The following is a 20,632-nucleotide window of genomic DNA, read 5'->3' as shown; positions in this document are numbered from 1 at the left end:
GTGTGTGTGTGTGTGTGTAACGAAATCCTTGGCCCAGTAGTAATAGTAGCAGCTGGTGGGAATCAACTTGCTTGTTATGATTGTTTTTAGTTTGAGTCAGATTTCTTGATTGACTGCGATAACAGGCTGCTTTTGCACTGAATGTTGCTGTGACCCATTTGTTTTTTCAGGTGTTTTTAAAATTTTTTAGTGAAATATAGTTGACTTACAATGTTGTGTTCATTTCAGTTGTACAGCAAAGAGATTCAGTTTTTTATATATATATATATATATATATATATATATATATATTCTTTTTTAGGTTCTTTTCCATTATAGGTTATTACAAGATATTGAGTATAGTTCCATGTGTTACACAGTAGGTCCTTGTTGGTTGTCGATTTTATATAGTAGTGTATATGTGTTAATCCCAAACTCCTAATTTATCCCTCCCCCCTTTCCCCATTGGTAACCATAAGTTCTCTTTCTTTCTTTCTTTATTTTTAGGCCAATTCTGGGTGGCTTCTTTTTTTTTTTTCTCTCACACACACACACTGTATTTTATTTTTACAAGAGATAAATAGACTGACACCAAGCCTTGTAAATGGATGACCACAACAAAAGCAACGATTGCAAATACCAAACACGAAACACACTCATACTATGTCATAATATTGATATTCAGTCCAGGAATCCTCCACTGTAACAGCTCCTTTACTTTGCAGTGAAAATTGATTTGTATATTTTTTGCCTCTGAGTCCTTGTGGGATTTTTTTTTTTATTCAAACAGAAAGTCACAAAAGTTATCATCCTCATCAGTTCACTCAGTCCCATGTAATTAATTTTTTTTATCTTGATCTTTTGTTAGCACTTTTATGAGTTCATCAGTTTTCCATTACAGTTCTGAAAATGCTTATTCATTCAGTTCAGCAGTATAGTCAGTTACCAGAAACCTGTACTTGTCAGAGTCTTTTCCATGAATTCCTTGAAGATGAAACCCTTTTATAGGAACATATTTGCAAAAGCATCAGAGTACACCCAGAACTGTCTGTAAATGACAAACGACTAAAAAATGACCACAGTTAAAGATTTGATGAAAGTTCATAATAATGCAATTGACAAAGAAATTTAGTTATTTCTGAGATATACATTGTAAAGTAATAACTAGAATTATGACTTATAACATTATACCAGAACATTTAAGATTTTTAGAAGTTTTATGTAATGTCTGAAACATTTATATTAACATATTTCCATACAAATAACCCAAAGAAAGTTTAGTATTAGTTGTTTTTTTGGTTTGTTTGTTTTTTTATACTGCAGGTTCTTATTAGTCATCAATTTTATACACATCAGTGTATACATGTCAATCCCAATCACCCAATTCATCACACCACCATTCCCACCCCACCACGGTTTTCACCCCTTGGTGTCCATACATTTGTTCTCTACATCTCGGTCTCAACTCCTGCCCTGCAAACCGGTTCATCTGTACCACTTTTCTAGGTTCCACATATGTGCGTTAATATACGATATTTGTTTTTCTGACTAACTTCACTCTGTATGACAGTTTCTAGATCCGTCCACATCTCAACAAATGACTCAATTTCGTTCCTTTTTATGGCTGAGTAATATTCCATTGTATATATGTACCTCAACTTCTTTATCCATTCCTCTGTCGATGGGCATTTAGGTTGCTTCCATGACCTGGCTATTGTAAATAGTGCTGCAGTGAACATTGGGGTGCATGTGTCTTTGTGAATTATGGTTTTCTCTGGGTATATACCCAGTAGTGGGATTGCTGGATCATATGGTAATTCTATTTTAGGTTTTTAAGGAACCTTCATACTGTTTTCCATAGTGGCTGTATCAATTTACATTCCTACCAACAGAGCAAGAGGGTTCCCTTTTCTCCGCACCCTCTCCAGCAATTGTTGTTTGTAGATTTTCTGATGATGTCCATTCTAACAGGTGTGAGGTGATACCTCATTTTAGTTTTGATTGCACTTCTCTAATAATTAGTGATGTTGAGCAGCTTTCCGTGTGCTTCTTGGCCATCTGTATGTCTTCTTTGGAGAAATGTCTATTTAGGTCTTCTGCCAATTCTTGGATTGGGTTGTTTGTTTCTTTAATATTGAGCTGCATGAGCTGTTTATATATTTTGGAGATTAATCCTTTGTTTCGTTTGCAAATATTTTTTCCCATTCTGAGGGTTGTCTTTTTGCCTTGTTTATGGTTTCCTTAGCTGTGTAAAAGCTTTGAAGTTTCATTAGGTCCCATTTGTTTGTTTTTGTTTTTATTTCCATTACTCTAGGAGGTGGATCAAAAAAGATCTTGCTGTGATTTATGTCAAAGAGTGTTCTTCCTATGTTTTCCTCTAAGAGTTTTATAGTGTCCGGTCTTACATTTAGGTCTTTAATATATTTTGAGTTTATTTTTGTGTATGGTGTTAGGGAGTGTTCTATTTTCATTCTTTTACACGTAGCTGTCCAGTGTTCCCAGCACCATATATTGAAGAGACTGTCTTTTCTCTATTGTATGTCCTTGCCTCCATTGTCATAGATTAGTTGACCATAGGTGCGTGGGTTTATCTCTGGGCTTTCTATCTTGTTGCATTGATCTGTGTTTCTGTTTTTGTGTCAGTACCATATTGTCTTGATTACTGTAGCTTTGTAGTATAGTCTGAAGTCAGGGAGTCTGATTCCTCCAGCTCTGTTTTTTTCCCTCAAGACTGCTTTTGCTATTCAGAGTCTTTGTGTCTCCATAAAAATTTTAAGATGATTTGTTCTAGTTCCATAAAAAATGCCAATGGTAATTTGATAGGGATTGCATTGAATCTGTAGATTGCTTTGGGTAGTATAGTCATTTTCACAATATTGAATCTTCCAATCCAAGAACATGGTATATCTCTCCATCTGTTGGTATCATCTTTAATTTCTTTCATCAGTGTCTTATAGTTTTCTGCATACAGGTCTTTTGTCTCTCTAGGTAGGTTTATTCCTAGGTATTTTATTCTTTTTGTTGCAATGGTAAATGGGAATGTTTCCATAATTTCTCTTTCAGATTTTTCATCATTAGTATATAGGAATGCCAGAGATTTCTGTGCATTAATTTTGTATCCTGCTACTTTACCAAATTCATAGATTAGCTCTAGTAGTTTTCTGGTGGCATCTTTAGGATTCTCTATGTATAGTATCATGTCATCTGCGAAGAATGACAGTTTTACTTCTTCTTTTCCAATTCGTATTCCTTTTTTTCCTTTTTCTTCTCTGATTGCCATAGCTAGCACTTCCAAAACTATGTTGAATGATAGTGGTGAAAGTGGACATCCTTGTCTTTTTCCTGATCTTAGAGGAAATGCTTTCAGTTTTTCACCATTGAGAATGATGTTTGCTGTGGGTTTGTCATATATGGCCTTTATTATGTTGAGGTAGGTTCCCTCTATGCCCACTTTCTGGAGACTTTTTATCATAAATGGGTGTTGAATTTTGTCAAAAGCTTTTTCTGCATCTATTGAGATGATCATATGGTTTTTATTCTTCTATTTGTTAATATGGTGTATCACATTGATTGATTTGCATATACTGAAGAATCCTTGCATCCCTGGGATAAATCCCACTTGCTCGTGGTGTATGATCCTTTTAATGTGTTGTTGGATTCTGTTTGCTAGTATTTTGTTGAGGATTTTTGCATCTATATTCATCAGTGATATTGGTCTGTAATTTTCTTTTTTTATAGTGTCTTTGTATGTTTTTGGTATCAGGGTGATGGTGGCCTCATAGAATGAGTTTGGGAGTTTTCCTTCCTGTGCAATTTTTTGGGAGAGTTTGAGAAGGATGGGTGTTAGCTCTTCTCTAGATGTTTGATAGAGTTCACCTGTGAAGCCATCTGGTCCTGGACTTTTGTTTGTTGGAAGATTTTTAATCACAGTTTCAATTTCATTACTTGTGATTGGTCTGTTCATATTTTCTGTTTCCTCGTTGTTCAGTCTTGGAAGGTTATACCTTTCTAAGAATTTGTCCATTTCTTCCAGCTTGTCCATTTTATTGGCATAGCGTTGCTTGTAGTAGTCTCTTAGGATGCTTTGTATTTCTGCGGTGTCTGTTGTAACTTCTCCTTTATCATTTCTAATTTTATTGATTTGAGTCCTCTCCCTCTTGATGAGTGTGGCTAATGGTTTATCAATTTTGTTTATCTTCTCAAAGAACCAGCTTTTAGTTTTATTGATCTTTGCTATTGTTTTCTTTGTTTCTATTTCATTTTTTTCTGCTCTGATCTTTATGATTTCATTCTGCTATCTTGTGTTTTGTTTGTTCTTCTTTCTCTAGTTCCCTTAGGTGTAAAGTTAGATTGTTTACTTGAGATTTTTCTTGTTTCTTGAGGTAGGCTTGTATAGCTATAAACTTCTCTCTTAGAACTGCTTTTGCTGCGTCCCATAGGTTTTGGGTCGTCGTGTTTTCATTGTCATTTGTCTCTAGGTAGTTTTTGATTTCCTCTTTGATTTCTTCATTCATCTCCTGGTTATTTAGTAATGTATTGCTTAGCCTCCATGTGTTTGTGTTTTTTACGTTTTTTGCCCTGTAATTGATTTCTAATCTCATAGCATTGTGGTCAGAAAAGGTGTTTGATATGATTTCAATTTTCTTAAATTTACTGAGGGTTGATTTGTGACCCAAGGTGTGGTCTATCCTGGACAATGTTCAGTGCACACTTGAGAAGAAAGTGCAATCTGCTGTTTTTGGATGGAATGTCCTATAAATATCAATTAAATCTATCTGGTCTATTGTGTCATTTAAAGGTTCTGTTTCCTTATGTATTTTCATTTTGGATGATCTGTCCATTGCTGTAAGTGACGTGTTAAAGTCCCCCACTATTATTGTGTTACTGCCGATTTCCTCTTTTATAGCTGTTAGCACAACAGAGGTGCTCCTCTGTTGGGTGCATATATATTTATAATTGTTATATCTTCTTCTTGGATCGATCCCTTGATCATTATGTAGTGTCCTTCCTTGTCTCTTGTAACATTCTTTATTTTAAAGTCTATTTTATCTGATATGAGTATAGCTACTCCAGCTTTCTTTTGATTTCCATTTGCATGGAATATCTTTCTCCATCCCCTCACTTTCAGTCTGTATGTGTCCCTAGGTCTGAAGTGGGTCTCTTGTAGACAGCATAATACTTGTTTTTGTATCCATTCAGCAAGCCTGTGTCTTTTGGTTGGAGCATTTAATCCATTCACCTTTAATGTAATTATTGATATGTATGTTCCTGTGACCATTTTCTTAGTTGTTTTGGGTTTGTTTTTGTAGGTCCTTTTCTTCTCTTGTGTTTCCCACTTAGAGAAGTTCCTTTTAGCATTTGTTGTAGAGCTGGTTTGGTGGTGCTGAATTCTCTTAGCTTTTGCTTGTCTGTAAAGCTTTTGATTTCTCCATTGAATCTGAATGAGATCCTTGCCAGGTAGAGTAATCTTGGTTGTAGGTTCTTCCCTTTCATCACTTTAAGTATATCATGCCACTCCCTTCTGGCTTGTAGAGTTTCTGCTGAGAAATCAGCTGTTAACCTTATGGGAGTTCCCTTATATGTTATTTGTCATTTTTCCCTTGCTGCTTTCAATAATTTGTCTTTAATTTTTGCCAATTTGATTAGTCTGTGTCTCGGCGTGTTTCACCTTGGTTTTATCCTGTATGGGACTCCCTGCGCTTCCTGGACTTGGGTGGCCATTTCCTTTCCCATGTTAGGGAAGTTTTCGACTATAATCTCTTCAAGTAGTTTCTCTGTTCGTCTCTCTCTTCTCCTTCTGGGACCCCTATAATGCAAATGTTGTTGCATTTAATGTTGTCCCAGAGGTCTCTTAGGCTGTCTTCATTTCTTTTCATTCTTTTTTCTTTATTCTGTTCCGCAGCAGTGAATTCCACCATTCTGTCTTCCAGGTCACTTATCCATCCTTCTGCCTCAGTTATTCTGCTGTTGATTACTTCTAGTGTAGTTTTCATTTCAGTTATTGTATTGTTCGTCTGTGCTTGTTTGTTCTTTAATTCTTCTAGGTCTTTGTTAAATATTTCTTGCATCTTCTCGATCTTTCCCTCCTTTCTTTTTCCGAGGTCCTGGATCATCTTCACTATCATTATTCTGAATTCTTTTTCTGGAAGGTTGCCTATCTCCACTTCATTTAGTTGTTTTTCTGGGGTTTTATCTTGTTCCTTCATCTGGTATATAGCCCTCTGCCTTTTCATCTTGTCTATCTTTCTGTGAATGTGGTTTTTATTCCACAGGCTGCAAGACTGTAGTTCTTCTTGCTTCTGCTGTCTGCCCTCTGGTGGATGAGGCTATCTAAGGGGCTTGATGGGAGGGACTGGTGGTGGGTAGAGCTGACTGTTGCTCTGGTGGGCAGAGCTCAGTAAGACATTAATCCACTTGACTGTTGATGGGTGGTGCTCGGTTCCCTCCCTCTTGGTTGTTTTGCCTGAGGCTGCCCAACACTGGAGCCTACTTGGGCTCTTTGGTGGGGCTAATGACAGACTCTGGGAGGGCTCACACCAAGGAGTACTTCCCAGAACTTCTGCTGCCAGTGTCCTTGTCCCCATGGTGAAACAGAGCCACCCCCTGCCTCTGCAGGAGACCCTCCAACACTAGCAGGTAGTCTGGTTCAGTCTCCCCTGGGGTCACTGCTCCTTCCCCTGGGTCCCGATGTGCACACTACTTTGTGTGTTCCCTCCAAGAGTGGAGTCTCTGTTTTCCCCAGTCCTGTCGAAGTCCTGCAGTCAGTTCCCACTAACCTTCAAAGTCTGATTCTCTAGGAATTCCTCCTCCTGTTGCCAGACCCCCAGGTTGGGAAGCCTGACGTGGGGCTCAGAACCTTCTCTCTAGTGGGTGGACTTCTGTGGTATAAGTGTTCGCTAGTCTGTGAGTCACCCACCCAGCAGTTATGGGATTTGATTTTACTGTGATTGCGCCCCTCCTACCATCTCAGTGTGGTTTCTCCTTTGTCTTTGTATGTGGGGTATCTTTTTTTGGTGAATTCCAGTGTCTTCCTGTAGATGATTGTCCAGCAGCTAGTTGTGATTCTGGTGTTCTCGCAAGGGGGAGTGAGAGCACGTCCTTCTACTCCGCCATCTTGGTTCCTCCTCCCATAAGTTTGTTTTCTATGTCCGTGAGTCTATTTCCGTTTTGTAAATAAGTTCCTTTGTATCATTTTTCTAGATTCCACATATAAGTGATGTCATATGATATTTGTCTTTGTCTGTCTGACTTACTTCACTTAGTATGATAATCTCTAGGTCCATCCATGTTGTTGCAAACGGCATTATTTCATTCTTTTTTATGGCTTAGGAATATTCCATTGTGTACATACATCCCATCTTTATCCATTCATCTGTCGATGCACACTTAGTTTGCTTCCATCATATGACCCATTTTCTAATATGTAAAGTAATTCTTTTTAAGAGTCCCCGTGGACCATTTGTATTAATAGGAAGCAAAAAGTAACGTCAGTTGCCCACGTGGCTGGCAGTAGAGTTAGGGTAGAGACAGAAAGCTGGCATCTGTCTCTGAGTGGATTTTGTCCATAGACATGTAGTGTTTCGTTGCACAGTGTTTTTAAAAAATTGAATCTGTATTTAAAGATTAGAAAATTTCATGTAGTAATCCAGAATTTCTGATCTGTCTTGAAACATCCTAAGCCTGGGCCACATGTGGCGTGTGTCTGCACATGGCAGCAAGTGGGCTGGAGCTGGGCAGTGGCTCTCCCGTCCGAGCTGGCCACAGTCCCTCCCGCCCCCCACCCCCTCCTGACATGGGCTTGTGCACTTGGACCTGCCAGCTTCATTCTTGTAAATTCTCTGCCAAGTCATTGAGGGCACTGGAGTTTGTGACCCTTTCCAGGGTTTCTGGATTTTGACAGGGGCCTTCACCAACAATTGTTGGTGGCAAGGGTGGGGCGAGAGGATTTTCTGTTACTTTGTGAACTTACAGCATGAGGTTTTCACTACCTTGATGGCTTTTGGGTAGTTCACTGTAATTTAGCTACTGGGATTTTTGAGAGGATCAGTTTAAGTTGTTACTATAGTAGATTTTAAAGAAGGAGAAAACATAATCTGACAGGTGATTTTTTTCATTGGAAAAGATGGGTAGGGTATTAGAACGTACTGCCAGGTGTGTTGTGTGGTGAAAGTTTTAAAGGGGGTATTAGTTAAGGAGGCAGTAAATTCTAGATGATATAGAACAGGGGTCCTCAATCCCCAGGCTGTGGGCTGGTACTGGTCCATGGCCTGTTAGGAACCGGGCTGTACAGCAGGAGGTGAGCAGCGGAAGAGCAGACGAAGCTTCATCTGCCACTCCCCATCATCCCCCATCACCCACATTACCACCTGGACCACTCCCCGCCACCACCCGCTCCATGGAAAAATTGTCTTCCATAAAACCAGTCCCTGGTGCCAAAGCGGGCTGGGGCCCGCTGCTATGGACGATAGCCAGTGGGATCACTTCTTGGTAGATTATGTGCTGGGGTAGGGTAGGGAATTTCCAGAGTAAAAGGTGCTCTTAAGAGGTGAAGTATCTAAGAATGAGTGTTTCTAGCAGAGTGGAAGAAAAGAATATTTAGCTAACTTGACTCTGATGTGATGATTATGGGTCATATTAACAAAAATTGTTTCATGTTAGTAAAAAGTACTTTTACCTTTTTTAAAAAAAATTGCTACAAGGGAAGAAGTGAGGTCAGAGGTTAGAGAGTTTCAGCAGTAAAGTTCAGAACTATTCATGAAAGTTCAGCTGTATGTATATTTTGTCAAAGCAAGTTAAAATAATAAATTGGCTGATCACACCTAAGTTCGTTTTCATATCCAGAAGCCTTTTCCACTTCCTCAGTCTCCCTGACCCTACGAGAACAGAATAGTTTACAACCTTAAGTGGTTAAAGAAAAGAACGGTCTTTTCATGCCTGCCTGGTTGGTAGCTTTGGGATTGCCAGGTGGATTTAGTGTTAGTAGTAGGCTAATACACACTGCTTTCTCTACTTAATGAATCGCTTTGTATTTAATTCCTTTATGTAGGTGGAATGCTTGCATCACAAGGATGTGCTGTAGAGCTGGCCAAGCAGGCCGTTTCTGACTCATAGGCTACCCTGCTAAGGATTTGTGAGATCCCCTCTCTGTAAATGGCAGAATAATCCTGACTTTGACCGTCTAGTGTGAATGGCCAGTTGCTAATACAATATGCTTTACCAAACTGTTCGATTTGGGTGCTTTGGGATCAGCTGGGGTGTTGTCCACACTTGCCCATAAGTCAGTGAATAAGCCATAGTCAAATGCCAACCTCCATGCCATCCTAATTAGCAGCTCTGCAGTGATGATCTGCATTGCGTTTCTATTCCCTCCATTGTTTGCATTGAAGAGTAAATGGAGAATGCATTTAATCTTCGGAAAGGGAAAGGATTTAGTAAAGTGATTCAGTATTCAGAGGACATATAGACCAGTGGAATCTCAAGCCACAGACCACTACAGATAGACCCACATTTTGAGACAACCTCCAAGAATTTTGCAGAAAAGTAAGGCACTATAATCATTTCTAAATCGCTGCAGTTCTAAATGGTCTATTGGTAAAAACTTGACCACTGTGTTCCAAGGCATAGCAAAGAAATGCATAACCCACAGCCTCACCCAGTGTTTCACCGGAAACTCCATCTCCTCCACAGTAAACAGAGCAAATTAGGGTGCAGGTGAGGAAGGGTGAGAATACCATGGAGATATAGTATCATAGTAATTAATATTCATATCACTCACTTTCCTCACAACTTCTTGGAGCACGTTACTTTGAGAACTGCTGATGTAACAAGAAGGACACCTACTAAGTAGACCTCATCCAAAGTACTCTAGGCAAACTTCTACTTGTAAAGCTGACCCAGAGAAGAGGACTTCAAAAGTTTTTTCACTAACTCATTCATAATGTAACAATATGATTTTGCAAAATATTTTTCACCTAAAGTTACTATCCTTTGCAATTTCATCATTGAATATTACAGGCATATAGTTGTTGTCACTGCAGTTGCTGTAAGCTTCAAAGTTACTGATAAAGCCACAGTTTAAGGCTGAGTATCACTTGGGATCTCATAGTTTGCTGGCGCGTACCTGTACTTTCTGCAGTGTCACCAGAAGTAGCTCTGGGATTATTGCTTGGTTCTAGATGGTAAAATTATGTATGTAAGTATGTATTTTGGAGCTGGTGGTTTGGGGCAGAAGTACTTAGTAATCTGTGCTTATCAAGATAATACTTGCTGATGATCCTTCATTGAGTGACGATATTATTTGAAGCCTGCAAAATGATCTTGAGTAGAAAGGTAAGCGGCCTGCAAAATGATCTTGAGTAGAAAGGTAAGCGGCCTGCAAAATGATCTTGAGTAGAAAGGTAAGCGGTTTGAGTAGCAGCTGGCAGACAGACACTTGCACCTGGGAATACTGATTTGAGTCTCTCTTAGTTTTTATATCAATACTTCTCTAGTAGAATAATAAGCTCAATTGAGCTTGGAATTGTGTATTTTAGAGGTTAGGCTTTCTATTGCATAGCCTTTCTTCCACTTTTAACTGCCTTGTTTGATGTTACTTCTGGAAACATTTTTGATATTTTGTCCCCACTAGGGGGAGTTGTAAGGCTAGCATTTGTTTACATTTTATACAATATTATTTGACTTATTTAGTGGAATGTTCTCGTCGTCACGTAAGAAAAGCAAAGAAACAAATGGTTGAGTGTTCATATTGTATTTTTTTGTTCCTGTCATATTCTGTTTTCTTTTAGCAATTTCTTATACTTTATCTCGATTGTGCCTTTGAACTGTTCCCCATAATATATAGGTATTTTTCAGGGACTGTCACAGTGGGGACAAAAACACTGAACTCTCTCTGCCAGACTGACACTTGCTCGTATACAGACAGGTAGAAGCTTGTCTTCCAGTGACTGACTGAATGTCATGTGGAAGAAGATAGGAGTGGCAATGGAGAGATTCAGGTTCCGGTGCTGGCCGTGGGACTGGAACTCTCACGGTGCTGGCCGTGGGACTGTAACTCTCACTTTCATGGGCATGCCCCTGACCTTCTCTGGGCCTTGGGGTGCCCACATTTAGAAGGAGAGGTTTGGCTTGGAGGAGCTCCAGTGTTCATTCCAGGCCTAAAGTTCTATTATGTGTCACCTGCAGTGTAGCAGGTATTTGTCTAGTAAATGTTGCCATGTTTCTTTTTCAGATGTGTGGCAATCTAGGCAAAGTCTTCCCCACTAACATTGTAAAATTTGTTATAACTAATGGAATGGGTTAAAAAAAATTCCATGCGTAGTATAATTCATAGACTAAAGCTCTAGCTGTCAAGGTTTTTGGCCCTTTGTCAGTCCCATGTTGGGCCTTTTCAAGGATGTTTTTAACTTGGCTGTGAGGCTAAAATGAAGATTCTACTTGGTGTGTATCCATGAAAGCATTATTTAATAATTCATATTTTAAAATATCAGGATCTTTTCATCGGTGTACTTGTTGGGTAACCTGTTCAAAACGCAGATGAATGTTGACCACTCCATTTGCTGCTCTTCTCTGGGGAGAAGATGTATTGTATGGTTTGTAATCTGAGAACTCTTGCTTTCATGAATATCAAGGATTATAGACTCTGAAGACGGTCTGTTTAGTTAATTAAAGCCGAAGAATCCCAACGAAAAGTTTACATGTTCTCCGTTTGACATTCCCCTTAAACTAGGCTTTTTGGATGTTCTATGTGGGTTATTGTAAAGTGTTTTGTTGCTGAAATTCTTTGAGTAAAATGCCCTCATTTTTTCCTTTATTTTTCGGGAACAAACACATGAAGTAGTAAAGGGAGAGGAGTCTATAGAATAGTTTAGAATGCATTTCAGTAGGCGCCTTAGCAATTATCTTTTTTCTAGGGAAGGTATCTCTTTAATTATTAAACTCAGCTGATATTCAATAATATCCCACCAAGAAGATTGCATTTGCAACCAAAAAGCAGTATTTCTTCCAAATGTGATGAGTGGAATTAAATCTTGCCATTTATAAGGATTGCTATCATTGTCTTTGAATCCATATTTGGTAGTCAGGTGGATCTTTAATGAGGAAAATTTAGTTTCTAAAATTCTCTGTTTTGTAACATGTGTAAGTTGATACTGTAATTTTGTGTTTCATGGCACAAGGTTCAATGACCCAAAGAAAAATCTATTTGACAGTGTATATGAGGAGGGTACACTTTGATCCCAGGAATGGAAGCCTGGGGGGGCTGGGATTTTGTTCTGAATGGCCTCTCTCTGCCCTCAAAGCTATGGAAACCAAGGAATATGGCCCAGCTATGCCAAAGAACTTGATGGAGAAATTTTTTGAAGGTGAATGAAATGATTTAAAAATGTTAGTACAGGTGTAAAATATTCTATAAAACACTAAATACAGTAGGGATTATTTTGCTACTTGATAAGTTTACCTGTGGATCCAGAACCATTTTGATGAACTTACTGCTTATGCTCAAATTAATCTTCCTCCATTGATGCCAGTTTGATTAATTGTGTGGTGTCACAAAGAAAGCTACAAGAACTGCTTAATTATTGTGTAGCTTTTTCTGTCTCTGTGAGGGGGGAAAAATGTACTGTTTAGATGTGCCTGTCAAGGTTCCTCTAAACTATAAGGCTATGTACTTAACCTCACTGAAGGTTTAGAAGAAAATATTCTTTCTGTACAGGAGTCCTTACGTGATGTAAGTACAAAACATTCATTTTGGTTTTTTTCCCTGTGTTATATGTGGGTGTACTCTCTTTTTTCCGTAAATATCTCATAGATTTTTTTTTCTTAGTGAATTTTGTTTCTTTGTGAAATCATTTTGTTACCTTTCTCTTTAGTCACATGTGGTATACTGATATGTTGATGTGTTCTGTTTCGTTTTTAGTGTTTCTTATTCTTTATATCTTTGGATCAACTCTAATACAGCTAATTCTCAAAATGATTTTTCAATTACCTTTGTGAGCAAGTGATCAATAAGTCAAGGTCTTGGTTAATATCAGTATCATGATAACTTTTCATTGGACTAGAATATTTTTCTCTTGTTGCATCTTTAAAGAACCAAATGGACTGAGAATACCTGTAAACAAACAATCCAGTGAATGTTAGAAATACGTTATGTGGGTGAGGAAGCGTCCCCCTTTCCCACCTCATGGACACCACTTCCATTCCCAAATTTGACTTCACCAAAACTCAGTTAACAGTTGGGGCATTGCTTTCAGACCTTTCTTAGAATATTTTTATTTAACTTTCACCATATGCATTTTATTTAAGAACATTTGCTGATTATGAATGTAATACCCAGATATGTTATATAGCTACATTTCATTTCTTTTATTCTAATGGCAGAGAAATTGGGGAGGGGACCTTCTATAGACTAAGAAGCAGCTCATTTTTTTTTCCTCCAGGGCTTTATTTAATATCTTTAAACTCACTCATCGCATAATTTTACAGGATTGATTTACACACTGTGGAGGGACTCGGTGAGCTTACTAATCTAACTGGTGCTTAACTTTTAAAGAGAAGTCATTACAGGCAGTCTGTTGACTCTTTAGTAACATAATATTTGAATCTTATTATTACAAATTTTAAGCCATTATATTGGGATTTGAAGAAAGACATTTATAGATATTGAAGTTCAACAAATTAGACAATTCATTTGTCTCTTTATCACGGTTTATCTTGAAACTTGAGTGAATTTATCTAGTTGTTATAAGAGAGAATATTAAAGATGTAATTTTTCTAGGAAAATGGAGAGCAGAGTCATGTGCTTGTACGTCAGTTTTAGAGTCATGCTTTTGACAGTGCTTTATCTGTAACCCCCTGAATCTTACAGCTTCTTTTTACTCAACTGTTTATAAGAGCCAACCATTGTATATCTTTTCATCATTGGAACTGGACGGCTGTCTACCAACTAGTCACTCCCCAAGAGGTTTCTATCACATTATTGAGCTTTTAAGGGCTTCTAGGCCACCTGCTGCTGCTGCTACCCTTATCACCTGGGCAAAGCACATCTGGCTACTCAGATTCCCTCAGGGGGTGTCTGATTGTCAAGTTCTCCAGGTCTGATTACTGGTAGAATCCATAACATGATACAATATGATACAGTGATCATACCATTATTATGACTTGCTGTGTTTGCCTAAAGAAATTTGAAAATCCTGTTGTATGTGTACTTGAATCTAAGACCTTTGTAGAAGAAGGTAAAGCCTTCTAATATAAATCCTGATGTTTATGTGTTTCCCTTTCCCCAAGTGAAATGATGAACGTAATTCCTGTGGAATTTAAGACATTGATTACATAGAGAAATTAGGAACTTCTTTGACTTCTACAGTCAAAATCACTCGTTCCAAGGCAGCTTTGGTTTGGCATCTTGTGTTTAAGCCAATGTGATATCGACGCTGACCTTCCTGTCTCAGTTGCAGCAGTTACTCACAGACCTTCCTCACGATATGCTGGATGATGATGACCTGTCCTCCTCCGAACTCCACTATTCGGACTGCAGTGAGGATGGCAGAGAGGAAGAGTAAGGACCCCAAATCCCTTTCCCTTGTATATCACAATTCTATGTCTTTTTCTTTAGATTCTCTTGCAGGCAATAATAATGGATATGATTGTAAAATTGTAGACTAATTCTTAAACTTTCAGAAGAAGTTTGGAGGGAAAACACGTTAAAATCTTGGGGTTCTTTGTGATGTGTATGTCCAAATAAATGATAGGCTCTAATCTAAAGTATTGATTTTTTCTCAAGACCACATCATTCTGAGCAATTGGCGATGAACTGGAATGAGCATCAAGTGCTGCCTAAATCTCCAAGTGTAAATGTAAGTATCTGGTGTGATAATGACTTTGATGAGGGTGGGAACAGATCTTAGTGCTTTTCTTTTACTCTTGTTATCTAATAGGACTACAATGAGATTCGGGATGTGTATATTGGAGAGAAAAGGGGCAACGGCTGGGAAGAGAATCAAAGTAGAACTGAAGACCAGCATCCTGGGTATCATCCTGAAGGAGGTGGAGATGAAGGCGGTAGTGGTTATAGCCCTCCGAGTGAATATGAACAGACTGATTTATATGACCTTCCTGAAAACTTTAGGCCATATGCCAGCGGTCAGAGGCAGGAATTTAACAGCCAACCAACCAATGTAATCACATTTTCTGATCCTCAAAGGAATCATTTTCAGGTATTGTAAGAACTTGACTTTACTTTCAAGAATTTGTGTATGTGTGTACACGCATTTGCTGTGTGTGTGTCATTAAGAAATATTCGTAAGTGCAACAGTAAGACTTAAGTACAAATATTGCTGAGAGTGCATTTATTCAGGCTCATGCTGAATTAGTCATGCTGTTTTCTGTTTACAATCTAAGTAATCTTAAATGAGAATTTTAAAATAGAGACTTTGTGGAAACAATTAAACATTAAAAGTTAAGTTTGTCAAAGAATAGCCATCTCCATTTATTGCTGCTTCTGGCTTCTACCATTTACTATGCTCCAGTGAAAAGCTACGTTCAGGTATCCTGATATAGTTTGAAAGCGGTTAATCCTAGATGACACCAGTCAGTTACCTTGATTGTCTACCTCATCACCCTTATCACAGATTTTGGGTCAAATGCTTCAAAGCTGATATCTGTTTTGTGATGATATAGCAGTAGACAGGATGAATGTTGAGGAAAGAAACACTTATTTTTCCTCCCTGGGAGAGTTTGATGAAGCAAAGCCTTAGGATGCAGTTAGCTTCTTCTTAGACTTTCTCAATGACAGTGAATGCCTCATTTTGCCAATAGATATTCTGTGTCACCTGATGACAGGATAATTTTCTGGTCCTTTTAAGGTGGTCATTTTCTCTTCCATCTCTATAAAATGTTATTCATTCCACAAAAGTTATTGAGTATTTATTACATATGAAGCATTGTATCACGTTCTTGTTATTGCATATGCATATTGCATATGTATCTTGTTATTGCAATCTTACTGGAATTCTTGAGTGTTATTTATGGAATTGGCCCCATTATATGCTCAAAAGTACAACTGCAGGCTTTCAACGAACAGTGTTAAATAACAATAAGTGCTATTTTTAAGCAAAGATGTATGTATAAAGTTTGTAATTGTACCACAATTAAGTTCTATAGCAAAACTAAGTTGTCTAATTCAGATAATTTTTGAAGCAAAGACCAAATCCTAATTGTCAATTTCGTTTATCATCTTGTAATAGCAATTTGGTATGTCACAAGGTCCCAGTTGTCAAGCTTTGGAATCATATAAAGTGACATATAAACCTTATCAGTCTTCTGCCCAGAATAATGGCTCACCAGCCCAGGACGTCGCAGGAAGTGACACATTTGAAGGCCTGCAACAGCAATTTTTAGGAGCTAGTGAAAGTAGGTATCAAGTTTATATTTATTTCTTAATCACATAATTGGAGAGCTTTGAGCACTTTGAGCATGTTCAAGAATTATTATTATTTTTAAGTATGATAATGGAATTTTTTTAAAGAGTCCTATTTTAAGAGATATATTCTGAAGTATTAATGAATAAACTGATAATGATGTCTAGAACTGACTTCAAATATCATGTTGTTGGGGGGTAAGTTTGGGTGGGGATATAGGTAAAGCAAGACTGGCCATGAATTCACAATCGTTGAATCTAGGAGACAGGTTCATGGGATTCATTGTATTCTCCTCTCTACCTTCTTATATATTTGAAATTTTCCTTAATGAAAAATTAAAATAAATTTTCTCAGCTGTATTATATTTTAGTCATTTTACTTGGTTAAGACTTCATTAACTTCATATATTTTTTTAACTGAAATCTAATTTGGAAAGTGAAATGTAGTTTTCCTTTCAATCTTAGATTTTTCGTTATATAGAAATGTAAGTCAACCACTATCTGAATTTTTTTTTTGGTTTTTAGAGTTTTACTGTATTAGGTAACTCTTATATAAATTACTTTATACTCAAAATTAAAACTAGACTTACATCTCAGGTTTAGTCATGTGACACTTGCCAAAATAATTTCTTTTACATAGTGTATGTATCAATATGAATGAGAAAAGCGCTACTAGAAAATTTTGAGGAGATCTAAACATTCAAAACCAAACGTGTACCTGACTAACCTGAATCAGTGTTTTCATATGTCCAACTTTTGTTATCATACTCTGGCATGTGAAATGACTTCCAGTTATTGTGCGTGTTGAAGAGCCACTGTGATTCTAGAGTGTGACAGCAAGTTTTTTCTTTGTTTTACATTTAAGAAGCAGGGGAAAGTCATACTGGGTATTCTGGGGTTCTGGCACTGTGCCAATGAGAAAACTGGACTTAGTGGCCCTAACTTCATGGTGCTGCTTCCATCTCATGCTTAGACTACAGGATAGTTACGGGGGAGGCGGCCAGAATGCCCTTTCCCCCAGGGAGTCATCAGCAAATGTGCGGGGGTAGCCTCTCTCTCTCCTGAGTTTTTGTGGAAGTAGATAGTGTGTATGGCATAACTGTTTTGGAGTTGAGTAAATAAGTAAGTATCCCAACAGTGGCCTGATATCTTGGCGTTACTCTTTCAGTTCTGCTGTGTTCAGTTACATTTATAGCTCCTGGTTGTTTTGCGTATATCACCTTTCATCACTTCCTTAACAGTCTGCATTTTATCACATTGATTTATTTTTTTGTTTAAGTCAGTTACATATTTGCCTAAATTTGACATTTGGAAATTAATTAAATAACTTAATGGTAGTGCCTAATTTAGTGATTATAGCTTCTTAGTAACAGTAGTTTAAAAAATTGAGTTTGAAGAGAGGAGTGGCTTGTAGACTGTGTTTATTCCTGGGCTAGCCCTGTTCTAAGGCCCAAGAGGAGTTTGACTTGTAACAGAGTTTTCAGTCTTCAATTTTTGGGGGTTTAACCATGTCTTTTTTTAAACAGAAGACTGTTTCATTTGTTAGCATGTAGAAGCATTGTTCTTTTAGGAAATGAAAAATATTTGTCATTGTGTAGTTTGAAGGATTATCCTTCTCCTACAAATCACGTTTTTCGTTTTTTCCCCCAATGATTTTTAAGTGGTCCTTAAAATGACTTTGTTTCTGAAAGAAGACCTCAAAATTCTTTATTAATCTATTCTTTAATTTATTAATTCAGCAGTTCTGTGCCAGTGTAAATATGCATTCATTCCTGCTTAAAATAAAATAGTTTAAGAAGGATGTCTAGAAATTTTCTTTGAAAATGGTTTTATAGAAGTTGATGTACTTTTATTTTTTCAATTTTATGAAAGCATGGAACTCTATTCCTTTGCAATTGATATATACTTCCTTTTCTTTTTCTTTCTTTTTTTTTTTTTTTTTTTTCCTGACCATGCCGCACAGCTTGCGGGATCTTAGTTCCCCAACCCAGGGATTGAACCCATGCCCTCAGAGGTGAAGGTGCGGGGTCATAACCACTGGACCACCAGAGAATTCCCTATACTTATTTTTCATTAGCCAAAATGGTAGCGATTCAGAGTTATACACCAAACTAGTGACTTTTCAAACTTTTCTGGAAGTGACCATAGTAAGAAGTACAATTTTTACATTGTGATGTGGTCTATAATATTTATCTATATAAATATTATGTAAATGAAACAGAAGTTTCACATAATAATACTGATTTCTACTACATGATACACTCTGATATATTCTATTTAATCTTGTTACCAAACCAAAACTTGGGTCTGCTCGCCCAAGTGTAGTAAAGCCAATCTACTGACACCGGGTTGTGGTGAGGGAAAGTGCAGCATTATTGTAAGGTGCCATTCAAGGAGTTCGGGCTTTCTGAGCATCAGCTGTCCCGGACTTCTTGTACGGCACCTCACAATAAACGCTGCACTTTCCTTCACTAGAACCTGGCGTCAGTAGATTGGCTTTACTACACTTGTGTGAGCAGACCCAAGTTTTGGTTTGGTAACATTTTTTATTAAAAATGCTAGTCACAATCTGCTGAATTGATTTCATGATACTCTGATGAGTTGTATTTGCAGTTTGAAAAACATTGTCCTAAACATTGTCCTAAATGACCACAAATTTATATTTTGCTATGCTTTTATCTAATAAATTGTTTTTAATTCCAAAGCAGACTCTGTAGAAAATATGCAGATTATTCAACTACAGGTTCTTAAGAAAGCAAAGGAGAGACAACTAGACAATTTAGTGGAAAAGTTAGATGCAAGCGAACGTCAAATTAGATATCTGAATCACCAGCTTCTGATAATAAAAGGTAAGATGACAACTGTTGGGTGCTGTCATGTATGAGGTCAGTTGAGCTAGATAGATTGTTTCCAATAATCTCATTTCAAATAAGAAGCTTAGAGAGGTTGACGTACTTGGTCAGCGGCTCAGAGTGAATTAGTCAGCATGAAACGAAAATCTAGGACTTTTGACCCATTGCCTTGGATTTCTCTCCAGATTTGAGGTCCTCATTATTTCCCTTCTTTCTATTCTGTTAGGATCAGTGAACATTATTTAAATATGCTGATAGCATTCCATCCTAAAAAGTTGTTGTATCCTTACATGGTTTACCTCCAATTCCCAAAGAGACTTGTGTTTAGTTTGCAGTACATTTTCTGAGCCTACAAATTAGCCTAATGTTTTAATCCAAGTAAGAGTTTGTGATCCTGAACTGCTTTGGGAGTGCCAAGGAGAAAATGCAGTCATCTCTGGGAGAAGCACATAGTGTAAACACAGATTTCAAATTATAATTGCTTACTCTTCATGCTCTCTGTAGTTTTGGTCAGTGTTGAACTTTGCTTTGTAGAATAATTTTGTGACTGAACTCCAGCTCATTTCAGACTTGATAGTGAAAAGATCTCTTTCTGTAATGCTCATGAAATTTATTTTGTGAGAACTTGTGAACTGTTACAATAACGTATGTGGTAAGAATATAAGATTAGGTGAATTTAAGCGTTCATTGCAAGTATGTATAGAAAGTAATTTGTCCTCAGATTCCTTCTTCGATTAGCAGGTGTTTGTCATATCTATGTAGCTTCTCAAGTAACAAATGCTGAAATGATTGTTAGGGGACCTTTTGGTCCTCAAGGGGATACATTAAGACTTTTGAAGAGAGTGGTTCCTGTTCTGCAAAAAAAAAAAAAAAAAAAAAAAATTTTGGTGTCACTCACATTCGTTTTTGAAACCTTTCTAAGAAGTTTTCTCGAAATCAAGTGAATTTCATTATCTGAATTGAATTAAATACTACAACATTTATGTGATATAGATCTGATATTTGATAGAGATTGTGACAATTAGGGTCCGTCTACAGTATAGGGTCCCTCTACAGTAACATATTATTTATATAAAAATTTTAAATACTCTAGATGAAAAGGATGGTTTGGCCCTCAGCCTTCGAGAATCACAGAAACTCTTTCAGAATGGAAAAGAAAGAGAAATTCAGCTTGAAGCACAAATAAAAGCACTGGAGACCCAAATACAAGCATTAAAACTCAATGAAGAACAGGTAAATATTTGATCTTCATTACTTATGGTAAACAGCTGTTTCTTCCAATGAAATGTTAGTTACTTAACGTTTGGTGTTGTGGGACTGAATTTAGAACTTTGAAGTTTACACCTTCTTCTACCATAAGCCTACATTCCTTTCCCTTTCCTTGGAGGAA

At 37.5% G+C, this 20,632-nt stretch overlaps 1 protein-coding gene across 6 annotated transcripts in view; it reads left to right on the top strand.

Annotated features, from left to right (window-relative positions):
* CEP152 (centrosomal protein 152) overlaps nt 1-20,632 on the top strand; it is a 134,121-nt gene that overhangs the window by 7,304 nt on the left and 106,185 nt on the right. For 4 of the 6 annotated variants that reach the window (XR_012330097.1, XM_033851649.2, XM_033851651.2 and 1 more), the window contains exons 3-8: nt 14,424-14,530; nt 14,756-14,828; nt 14,910-15,188; nt 16,218-16,383; nt 19,096-19,239; nt 20,336-20,475. Coding sequence is in view for 5 of the 6 variants with exons in the window: in XM_033851649.2 (XP_033707540.1) it covers nt 14,424-14,530; nt 14,756-14,828; nt 14,910-15,188; nt 16,218-16,383; nt 19,096-19,239; nt 20,336-20,475 (909 nt within the window). In the remaining variant the exon portion in view is untranslated. The remainder of the gene's footprint in view (nt 1-14,423; nt 14,531-14,755; nt 14,829-14,909; nt 15,189-16,217; nt 16,384-19,095; nt 19,240-20,335; nt 20,476-20,632) is intronic. The other 2 variants (XM_019929164.3, XM_033851653.2) reach the window with 1 other exon arrangement.

The sequence above is a fragment of the Tursiops truncatus genome, chromosome 2, assembly GCF_011762595.2.
Source record: "Tursiops truncatus isolate mTurTru1 chromosome 2, mTurTru1.mat.Y, whole genome shotgun sequence".
NCBI classification, from domain to species: domain Eukaryota; kingdom Metazoa; phylum Chordata; class Mammalia; order Artiodactyla; family Delphinidae; genus Tursiops; species Tursiops truncatus.
The sequence above is the reverse complement of the archived record's forward strand: the minus strand, read 5'-3'. Positions and strand labels throughout refer to the sequence as shown.